Source organism: Sprattus sprattus (assembly GCF_963457725.1).
Source record: "Sprattus sprattus genome assembly, chromosome: 16".
NCBI classification, from domain to species: Eukaryota; Metazoa; Chordata; class Actinopteri; order Clupeiformes; family Clupeidae; genus Sprattus; species Sprattus sprattus.
In genome coordinates this window covers 8585219-8597301 of record NC_137914.1, presented here as the reverse complement: position 1 = coordinate 8597301, position 12083 = coordinate 8585219, and the positions used below count along the sequence as shown (strand labels likewise).

At 42.4% G+C, this 12083-nt stretch overlaps 1 protein-coding gene across 1 annotated transcript; it reads left to right on the top strand.

Annotated features, from left to right (window-relative positions):
- Positions 1-6923: 6923 nt before the first annotated feature.
- pim1 (Pim-1 proto-oncogene, serine/threonine kinase) lies at positions 6924-10930 on the top strand. The gene is made up of 6 exons (XM_080853363.1): positions 6924-7305; positions 7540-7646; positions 7811-7861; positions 7984-8350; positions 8946-9122; positions 9261-10930. The coding sequence occupies exons 1-6, from the start codon at positions 7224-7226 to the stop codon at positions 9449-9451; spliced, it is 975 nt and encodes a 324-aa protein (XP_080709489.1). The 5' UTR covers positions 6924-7223; the 3' UTR covers positions 9452-10930.
- The last annotated feature ends 1153 nt before the right edge of the window (positions 10931-12083 follow it).

The following is a 12083-nucleotide window of genomic DNA, read 5'->3' as shown; positions in this document are numbered from 1 at the left end:
TATACAGCAACAAGATTAGAAAAATTTGAAACGATATTTAATGCATGCTAGAGAAAAGCAAAGCCATGTGAGGGCAACAGTTTGAACAACATGTATCTTCAGCGGTTCAAGCTGAATTATTCACAGAAGTTGATAGAAAGAATAAGAAGACTAGGAATAATAATAAAGTTACCATGCATGCTTTGCATGTGAACGTTATTAAAACTTTTTTTTCTGTTTAACAATGTAGCCTATTATAACTTAACGTAGTATGCTGACTTATGTTACATTGTAATGGAATAAACATGACGTTATTTCTGTAGTTTCAAACCAAACGCAAACATTGTGATTTTGCAACTACTAACTAGGACTACTTTCGACTTCAAACACAAAGTGGTGTTTCGCCTTGTAGTGATGTGTGACTTACTACATCACATACTGTAACTGAAAAGCGTACCTATCAAGGGCAGAATACGTGTAAATGATGTTAACATAAGAAATGCCCAGATTTTGAGGTCGCTCCACCTGAAGTGTATAACCTCCTTCATGGCGAGCAAATCACAGACTTAAGTCAAGGGGAGAATACGGTTCTAGGTTGAAAAGTGCATAGCTGCGCATTTTTTTTTTTACTTCAGCGCATATGGCCTAGATAAATTAAGAAAGAGATGGGGAAGTTGATAAAGATATTAAAGGGACATTTCCTTGACCTTCCAATCTGGACCCTATTTCTAGATCTTTTGGGGTTCAGATTGTTGCTAGAGACAAAAATGATCCAAATCTGTCCAGTATTGAGTTAGAAAGGGAGAGCTACGGAGACTGCAGCAGTGGCAGTTGATTGTTGAAAATTGACAAGCATTATAATAAGAAAAGTAAGAAGCTTTGCAAGCACTATAATAATCCAGAATGCCAGTAAAATAATACTTACCTCAGCAAAAAAAGCTTCAGAGACCTTTAAAAAAAGAAAATCTATGTGACCTAATCTGTCCTTGTGGATGTCAAGGTAATAATAAGGCCATAGTGTGTTGGTTGAGTATGACCATAGGGCAACATCCTATTATTGTAGCAAATTACTTTTTTAGAGATCAAAATATAAACAGCCTGATATCACATGTCACTAAAAATATCAATCAGGCCTGACCATGAGATGTTATCTGGTGTTATTTACGTCCGCTTCACTGACAGTCTTAGCAAACAAACAGACCAGTGCAAAGAACGGTGGTCTGGGGCCCCCCTTTCAACTGACCTTAATCAATCCTGTTCACCCCCCACTCTCCCACCAGCAGAAACCAAGTTGCAGACCTTCACTTGCCTATCTACTCTCTTTAAACAAAGCCTGGCTTTCAGGGCCAGTTCTCTAATTGAGACAAGTGGGGGGGTAATTTCCTGGAATAGAGCCTCGGTGCTGCTGGACAGGTATGTCTGTGACTTCTCACCCTGACCCCTTCTTTTGCTGACATGAAAGCCGACCCTGCATGAACCCTGGGAGCTCACTGACCCTTTCCCACATATCCCTGGGCTTTGATGTCCACTAGCGACCTTACCCATGTCTCCCTCTCCCTCGCCCTCCCCCCCTGGTCAAGACCTTTGGGGGCCTATGGGGTTTTGTGCTACCTGAAGAGAGCGACGGAGGCCACACTGGAAGTGACCCCGGGAAGTAAGCTGACCTTTCAGTGTGCTACTAAAAATACAAATTTCCTCACCTCCTTTTTGGGTGGGACTTTCACCAGACCCCCTCTGCTTTATTTAGCTGCATGTCAGAGACATCAGTGATTTGGCAGTAAAAAAAGAGAGGGTGAGTTTGTGTGTTGAGGGGGCGGGGAGGGGGTGGGTGCGGTGCTTGGGAGGCGAATGAGGAACTCCAATTTGCTAATCACTGAAACACACATAAATACTATAGATTAGTAACTCAGTAGTGTGAAAGCACACTGAGAGCCACTTTACCAAGTCAAATCCCTTGTTTGTGCAAACTTACTTGGCCAATTAAACCTGATTCTGATTCTGATTCATATCGACAACTCAAGCCTACGGAACCAATGATCAGAAAGGACACAAAAAAGGCTGGCAAATTCTGACAAATAGGATGTTTTTCCAAGAGGGGATTCCTCTGGCAGTATCATTCTGCAGGCCCCGCTCCACTGCTCTCAAAAACGGGGGAGCGAACTCTCTGAATCTGTTAGTGTGCTCCTTGATTTTATTGAGGAGTTTCTCTAAAGAGCAGCCTTCACAGACCCATAATTGCTGGGTAATCTTTGACACTCGCTCTGCCTGGTTAAGCCATTACAGGCACCTGTGTTCACACCATTCCTGCAGCCCTATGCATCAGTCATGTGAGGAAGCCCACACCCCCCCTCTCCCACCCCATCCCAGCATGACAACATCACAAAACAAAGGTCAGAGCCACAACAACAGTACCAGCCACCACTATTCATAGGACCTGACATCCAACATCGCCATTTATTTTTAAGAGCGCTGAAAGGTGATGACATTAGAAGGGTATTCATTATTATTTATTATTATTTATTCCTCTACACACGATAGACAATGCATTTCTCTCACAACTCCTTGAAATCTCCGATTAACAACCAACTCCGTTTGAGTTATCTTGGGGTGTAAATCGGAGTTTAGTCGGAGCTCAAAAATTCGAATATTGGTGGTTACATGAAATGGATCTACGATTTAAATCCAGAAAGCCAGAAATTCGAATACATGTAACCGCAGTGACTGGAGAAGAGAAGAGCAGGGGATCCCTATGGCCTCTCAGCCTCCTCCAGGCAAGGCACACTTGCTTTTCTCACTTGCACCCCATGCGTGGTGTCAAGACAGCTGTGAGGGGGAGTGGTAGACATTCTTGATTGTTTTACAGGTCAGTGTCGTAAGGTGGTGAGGGTGGCAAAGCAATCTGCTGGCCATTCAATTGCCTGATGGATCCAACAGAGTGGAGGGGCACAGGACTTGACCTGGGCTGAATTAACAACAGGGATAGGCAGGGCTTAAGCTGTTGGAGTGAAACATCTATTGACGTAAACAGAAGTTAATGAGAGCCTGAGGATCAGTGTGACAAAGACTGCACTGAAATACAAGCTGCGTTTGAAAATAAATCAGTTGATTGGAACATTATCTTATTTAACTCAGCCTTCTTTATCGTAGTTTAAAAAGAGTGTTCCAGCCAAAACCTTATTTGGCTCTCATTTAGCCGTTAGCCTTAGCTTTGAGTTAAAGTGCAAGTGCATCCTGATGAGTTAAAGTGTAAGTGCATCCTGAAATGTGTTTTCTGAACTGTAAACTCAATGATATGCCTGTACTGTAATGAAACATCAATGATGGTGTTAATATTCACACAATTCATATCTTTATGAAAAACCATCTACTGTTTGAAATCATCATCAGTCTTGCCAGGCAAATACTGACAGTTTGGGACTTATCTACGCCATGAAATGGGCGGTCAGACTCCCCTAGCCCCTGCTCGTAAGGGCGAGTCTCTTTTTCATTTGCTGATTGGTACTCATCATTCACAAAAGTTTGCTCAGCCCCTCTCAGCTCCTAAATGAGTGAGTGGAGTTAGGCTCAGAACTAGGGATGAAATTACACTCTCACACTGAAGTAAAACTCAGCCGTACACCATGTTTTCGTTCTATTTTAGATCACTCAGATGCCAGCTAACACTGAACCAAATGACAGAGGGCAAGCATCCATGGATGTCAAATAATCAATCATCATAAATAATGTACACAAAAATGTGTTTCTGGTTGCTAGCTCATTATATGGACCAACAGGAACCCAACCCTGATTTTACACACCCTTGTTAAAAGAATGAAACTCAGCCTACCTTACGATAAGGACACTCCTGGTCCCTGTTGAGTCAAACTTCCTCAAAACTCTATCCGTATAGTCTTTATGAATATTCATTAAAGCCACTCATGTTATCAGAACCAATGTTTCTGTCATACCGTTCCTCAGGTACGTCTTTAAGCATCTCAAGCAGCTGAATTACCTTTCCACCGAAGCAGTCAAGACAGGCATTGTCAGTAGAACTGTTATTATATTTTGAATGTACATGTCCATTGTCTATCTTCGGATTGATCAGATCAGAATCAGTTCCCTGCAGCATTGTTGGTTTGCACCAGCTTGAGTTCCAGCTCCGCATCTGCCTCACTATGCCAACACAGTTCTGGCTAAGGTTGTTGAAAAGTTGAATTACGTAAACTCCATTGATTTCTGTTTTATATTTGAAAGATGTGTACGTTTTTTAAGTTTACTTTAACATGGTTATATTTTGCCTCCACCAATTCACTTCTAGTTCATAACTGCCGTCAATATGCTTCTAATCAAAACCAAACTGCCAGTCCGTCCTGTGCCACTGGAACGTATGTGTGTATTTTGCATACAGGTGGTGGCACCACTGACCGATACCATGATATAAGTACAAATACAAAATTTGATTTCTATTATGTCAGCATGGACTATGCACAATTTATGAAAGCCAACGGCAACAATGCATGCAACCAACCCTGCAACCAGTCCTGGAAGAAAAGGAGACGTTACCTAATGAAAGCACTGCAGATCACAGAGGCTAAAGGTGAGTGAACTGCTGTAGAGGATCAGCCCCTGTTTAAGTAAAAGTAGGCCTATACACTAAATATTCAGCTATGAATTAAATGCATGTTGGACTGTTGCACTTTCTCTCATAGTAATTAACTATTTGTGGAATGGACTTGACTATTTGTGTGTTTGTGTGTGTGTATGTGTGTCTGAAGAAGGGAAGCATGAGTTGCTGCTCTTGTGTTACGCAGGTAGCCTATGACATTAGAATGTCAGGGGGTGAGGGAAAGGGGTCACCAAGCCAGCCTGGGACTTATTTGCCAGGAGAGGTGGTTTGTAGTATGGGTATGTAGTATTTTCCCAAGTGAATCAACGAAGTTGATGCATCTTGTAGTTTTGGTAAAAATGTAACCTCACTAGCATGACCATACATCATTGACCAATTGGCTAAAATGAGAAGGAACTTGGAGGCACTGTTCTATAAGTCTGCAGTCTTACCTTGATTCTAAACCAATGCAACAACGTGGGCGAGGACTGGTGTGGCCATAAATAACGCCTACAAGAGAACCTACTCTGACAGAAGTATGATGTCAGAAGAGGTTAGTCGCTGGGGGTCTGTCGGCTCGTAACCTGTGCGTGACGGGAAAATTGAGGCTTGAGAGCGGAACGGGAGAGCTGGCCTCCGCTGCATGCTTTGAGAAGCGCTGGTCTAATAAAAGCCTCAGCAACATTTGACAGATGGGGCACTATGTTGCTGTCACTCTATCTGTGCTGAGCAGGCACCCAAACATCACTGGCGAGCTGTGCTGTCATTTCTCTGGCATTACACAGTACCCGCCGCTTCTCTGGTCCACAGTCCAGCTCACCCCCACTGCAGAGCCTATGATCTTAGAAGCCGAGAAGGGGGGGAGTTGTGACACATTCTGGATGCCCCTTAGGCAAGCCAGCGAACCCACCAGCAAAGCCTTATCTGACATAAGGGTCTATTCCTAGCTAGAAATATACATGCTGTTTCTAGATGGGCTTTGTGGAAATTATGTTGCTAAATTGCCTCAATGGCTCACCGAGAAACATGCTCATGCTCTCAGATAGAATTAAGCAATTACATTTACTTTACAATGTTTGTGGAATTAAATTTAAGGTAAAATCAAAGGTTTTAAGTTTTTTTAATTTTATTAAGCCTATTTTGAATGTCCTTATGTTTATAATTATGCCTTTTGCTAGCCTATATAGCCTACATAAAATTGAATTGAATTAGGCTTAGGCTTAATGTTCTGAAAAACAAACAAACTGACAGTGCAAGTGTTGAACAGCTACATTGTTTTTTTTGGATAGGTTACATATTTTAAGATGGTGTGTACTGCCCTGCTATAGACTGCATGGTCTTCAATGCAAAGTGATGCAGACTACTTTTCAAACAATAAGAGCGGGGAAAGACGGGAGTGAGGGAGGGGGCTGAAGGGTAAATGGATGCCTTTTATCTCGAGTTTCCCACATCCTGCGACAGAGTGAAATCGCGGCCACCCATTCTGAAAGAATGCCTGGTATGCGCCTATTTTCCATAACGCTTTAGTGGTGAGGGAACCATTGTTTGACTATCTAAACAGTCTACAACTGGTATATAGCCGTGCTAATAAACTGAATAAATGGAATGAGAAAATAATAAAGTAATACAGGGATACACTGATCGGATGAAACTATTTCATCGTGGACAGCTTCAGTTACCTAATGTAGGCTTTCATGCCACAACGTAATAAAACCAAATCCCGTGAAAAAGTTAGGGTATCACTTGTGAACGATAGCCTACTATTTATACGAAAATATGTTTACACCCCATGACATTTATGACGTGTCCCGTGTGACATAGTTTAAAAAACAAAGGAGTAAACTTTACATTGTTTGACAAAAAAAAAAAACACTTAAATGTAGTCTGTAGGGTATCAAACAACCAAAAATACATTAATGTTCAACAATTGAAATAGTTTTTTTTATTTTAAACAACTGATCACTGATCTACCAAACTTATGTTCACAAACTATTTTCCGTCAATAGTCTAACCCCGCTCCCCTACGGCGGTCAGTTTTTTGCAGCCAGTCGTTGCTTTTTTCAAAATAAACATCACTCTGCAATTCGCGGGTTCTCCCATGCGCCGCACACAATCACAAACGTCTAGCTTTATTTGGCGCGTTTTAATTCCCGCCACGTCAAGTCTACCCAGCGTCATTTTCCTCTACTTTCATATGTGATTGACGTCCTCTTGGAAAGAATACCGTCTTTCCATTGGTGGAGGAGAAGATAACGGGCGGAGAATAAGTGACGTTCAATGCAATGGTTACTCCCACTTACTATGGATATATATTTTGTCCTGCCCCCATTTTACCGATTCAGAAAGCCGGTGTCGCAGCGTGGTAACAGCACAACAGCAGGACTTGGATACATCGTGTCTTAAATTTCGTTTCCGTTTTAAACCATTATATCAACGTTTCTGTGATTGGTATTTACTACCGAGCGAAGTCTGCGTGATTCAACGGACCGAACTGAACAGGGACCACGCGAATACCTTCGCTATATGAGAAGGGATTTTCACCGCATTTGTCCTACTTCGGCAACGTGGATACTCGGCGGCATCCATTGCATTCGACGTTGGAATTCGACCTACATTTCGGAGTAATCGTGGGAAATCATTTGATTTGTGGATTATAAGGATGCTTCTATCAAAATTGAACTCTTTCACCCATATTTCCACCGTAGACATGCCGGCGAAAATCCAGCTTCAAGTTCATCAAGGTTAGAGGACGTTGTGTTGTTGGTGTGTCTGCTAGCAATGCGGTCGTTAGCTAGCAAGCTAATTGCTTTACTCCAATGGGAACGTCACAAGACTGTTTGATAATAGAGCGCTTGCCTCTGTAACTTATTTTGTAAAGGATCGATATAATTTGTAGACATGCTTATATATATTGTTAGATTGAAATTCAGAATGTTCTTTTAATTCAACAACATATTTGTATTCGTGTTTTACAGTTAAAGAAAGGGAGCCCTTCGAGAAGATTTACCAGGTCGGCTCTGTTTTGGGAAGCGGAGGCTTCGGCACGGTCTACACTGGCTTGAGGATTGCTGACGGAGCGCCGGTGGGTTTCTTTATGGTCTTTAATATGATTGATATTCGTTTAAATGCAGATCATTTATATACAGATTATACACAAGACTTTAAAAAAAGATTTTAATTCAAATGTACCTCCATACATTGTTGCATGGATTGTATTGATTAATGTTCTTCATTATTTTCTGACAGATTGCCATCAAGCATGTTGCAAAAGATCGGGTGACTGAATGGGGAGAATTGGTAAGAGAAATTAACTAATGCGTTAAACGATTTGTCCTACTGTTTTGGTTTAAGAAGGCACATTTTATCCCAACTAAGGTTGAGCGAATGGCTAATTGTGTATTTATTTTCTTTCATGTTAGCCCAACGGTACTCGCGTCCCAATGGAAATCGTTCTCCTAAAGAAAGTGGGAAATGGATTTCGTGGCATTATAAAGATGTTGGATTGGTACGAACGGCCAGACAGCTTCATCATCGTCATGGAGAGACCGGAGACCGTCAAGGACCTTTTTGATTTTATCACGGAGAAAGGTGCCTTGCCAGAAGAGCTGGCCAAGAACTTTTTCCGCCAGGTACTTGAAGCAGTGCGGCATTGCCACAATTGCGGTGTGGTGCACAGGGACATCAAAGATGAAAACATATTGATTGATCTACGGACCGGCGAAATGAAACTCATCGACTTTGGCTCTGGGGCACTACTCAAGGACACAGTTTACACTGATTTTGACGGTAAGCAGACAATTTTAAGGCACAAAACGGCGGCAATATTTTTTATAGGTGTAGTCATTGCATTCCAACCCAAGGTTGTGTTTTGGTTACGGGTCAAGTCGGAATATTCAATAATTGTTTGGCATTCAAGTAAGATTGTCTGTCGTTTGTGTAGGCTAGCATGGTCATATTCTTTTCAAACAAGCCGCATTAAGCATCCCGCTTAGATGGAAAGAGAATACTGTTTGTTTTATTTTGTTGCGTCAAAGAGGTCAATGAGTTGTTATTGGTTGGAGCGCCCCCCTTTGGGCTGAGCGGGAATAGTTACAACTCAAAGTTTGTAAACATAGTCACATGGCAACCACCCCTCCCACACGCATGCAGCTAGTGTCACGCTCACAGGCACATGATCCAGCAGATTAACTTGCATTATATGTCGATGTTACGTTTTGGAAATGTAAATGTATAGTTTTCAGACAGTAATTGTTTTACTACATTTTAATATTGTAATCTGGAGGTAAAAGAGAACCATATGAGCCTCATATATAATTTCCTTTTGTCTGCAGTGCCTTTTTGAATGACTAATGTTTGTTTATTTTTGTTTTGGTTTCACCAGGCACCCGTGTGTACAGTCCACCTGAGTGGATCAGACATCACCGTTACCATGGGCGGTCGGCGACAGTGTGGTCACTGGGTATCCTGTTGTATGATATGGTCTGCGGTGACATCCCATTTGAGCAGGACGAGGAGATTGTTCGTGGTCAGGTGCTCTTCAGGAGACGGGTGTCAGCAGGTAAGCCTCTCCCACACTATATTACCCTATAGTAACCCCTTTGTTTGATCAAGTTATACACTTTGTTGATATAGTACTTCTTTGCTTTCCTGTTGAGTCACCATTGACACGCCCTTTTGTCTTCCTCTTTCTCTCCAGAATGCCAGCAGCTGATTAAGTGGTGCCTGTCCCTAAGGCCCTCTGAGAGGCCGTCCTTCGAGGACATATTCAACCACCCGTGGATGCAGAACGCCACCACCCCCCTCAGCACAGAAGGCACTGAGATCCGCCTGCACAGCCTGGCGCACGAGTCCACGCCCTTCCCCACAGTCAACGTGGGAAGCAAGTAACCGTGGCAACAGTGCCGTCACGGCAACACGGCCGCCCTCCGGTGAACTCCCTTCGCCAACAGAGGCCCCGAAATGTGACTCCCAAGCCAGTCCTCTGTCGGTCAGAGGAGAATGGACTGAGCGCACAACGCGCACTTGTCAGAATGGCAATAGATGCGTGCTTTCTTTTTAGCCTGGCAGCTGTGTACAAGGCTGCCAGTGTCTTGACTGGAAATTGGGGAGGGATTGGAACTGAAAGACTTTTGGGGGTGGGTGGAGGTTGGGGAGAGAATTTTTTTTTTTTTTTTTTTTTTTTTTATCCTCCAACTACACCTGCACTGTAGAGATGGCAGAACCAAACCTCTTCAGTCACTTTGGCCTAGTAAGAAAGGGGGGAGTCTTTAGTCATCTTTTCAGACTGTAACAGAAATGAGGTCTGTCATACTAGTTGCAGTGGGTACCTTGTGTTTGTTTTTGTGACGGACCAAGTTAAGAATGTTAGTAAGCTACTTGAGCTGCTAAAGTACTACTGTCAGTTACAGCAGTCTGGAAGGCTCCTTACCTGTAGAGCTGCCTGGGAGAGCCAGAGTGAGGGGTTACACGGCCCTCTAGTTCAGTGCCTTCTCTGTGTGTGTTTTTACTGTTGAGGACGTTGGATATACTTGAAATGAATAGCCACACCACTACTTCTTCTTGTTCTCTTTCAACACACTTTAGGGTTTCCCTTTTTCCTCCACCATAATCTGCAGCAAGCAGTCTGCGGTTATGCACAACAACACTTACTCAATGCTGACCAGATAACCTCATGAGCAATCTGTGCAACTCAGAAACGGACGTACCTCGCCTTTCTTTCTCTCTCTCTCTCTCGTTCTCTCTCTGTTTCTCTGCCTCAATCTATCCCATGGTCCCCCCTATACAACCGCTACCCATATAGTCACGTATGCACACAGCAATGCAAATACAATACTGACAACCTTATGTTCTGATCTTTTGTTAATATTTTTGTAAATATGTAAAATATATGAATATATTTTTTTGTCTTGAGCCTCAAAAGGCCAAGACAATACAGTGTAAATAATATTTATTTGAGTGAGGTCAATATTTTGTCATTTCTTGCAAAAGATGTGGATTTATTTATTTGTAGAGAATTTTGAATTTTTTTTTCATTCCACTCTGAAGGGCCCACAGATTATTTATATCCTATTTTTACCATATTTAAGGGTTTATGAACAGAATTGTAAATATCTGCCAATAACCTTCAAAGCACTTGTGTCTCTCAATGCATGGAGTATTGAAAGTCTGCTGACAATTTTTTTTGGAGTGTCTCAGTTCAGAATGTTCTTGAATGATTGAGTGTGTGTATGAGTTTACATGGTTTTCACCTCTAGTTGCATGAGTGCAGCTTGGATTTTTCTTTTCTGTCAACTGAATTAGCAATGTAAAGTAAATTTAGGAACTTATTTTTTATACAGTTTCAATAAATATTTTTTTAAACTTGAACTCTTGACTTCTCATTCATTTCCCCTCAAGGCTATGAACCCATGTACAGCACCCCCACCCCCAAAATAAACAAACAAACAAACAAAAAGCAATAGTATAGCCTGCATACTAAAAGGTTAAGACCGGTTAAAACAGACAATGGCCATATGTCAAAGTTGAAAAAGAGACATGAGACAGATTGCCCTTTTGTCTAAAGCCCAATCCAGTTAACAAACTTTTATTATGCTCTTATGGGTTTATCGTGATCAATGTGTACGTATAAGCTAAGGTGATTATACCATGGGGGGTCCTGCCGTGACATCCTGGAATCTTTGGCAGAGCTCCGCTCCAAAGCCGCCTCGCCCATGTTTTCCATCCTGGAAGGTGGAATTCTCTGGAAGAGGCAACATTTGCATTTGTATCAGCGTGTGTCGCAATAGGGCTCTGAGTTTTGCCGGAGTGTCAACAAAGAGCGCTGCGTTTCTGGAGGTGTCTAGTTCCTTCCTGGCAGACTCTCATCCCTGCTATGGACTGACCCGATCCCCTTACCAGGACCTACCAGCTCACTTCTCTCTCTCTCTCTCCAGGCACTGCGCCCCGTGAGCACCACACTCCCAAATCCTCACATAATCCTCTTCCCAATCTATGCCTTAAACCCTCCAGGGTTTTATATCAGATAGCTCTGGTATGACACTGTACTAACTCCAATGCTAACAGTGGGCTGTCGTCACCTGGACAATGTACCGCAATGACCCCAAAGGTAAACTGGTATTTTGGTGTTAATTGAATGTTACCATGCAGCTCTTGCTACATGCTTAGTGGACACATTGTTTTATATTTGTTCAATAACTACAACTGGCTTATTCAAAATCTAGTTTAGTCTTTAGGCATGTTTCATGTGTCAAAAGAGCAAACTCTTTTCACGGACAGCATATTTTCTCAGTGGGAGGTGGATGCGTAGCCAACAGAAGAGTCATCCCACGTGTCGTCAGTGAGACAGAGCTCTTTCCCCGGAATTTCGGATGAAGCAACCATGCAAACCGTTTTTGTTCAAATTTGCATGTTATCCATGAGCAGTGCTCTTCCCAGTAACACATATATCCCGGATGTTTGTATGAGGGTTTTTTTTCTCATGGGAGTAGTTAAGAGTGAGTTAGACTTGAGGAGCCAGTAG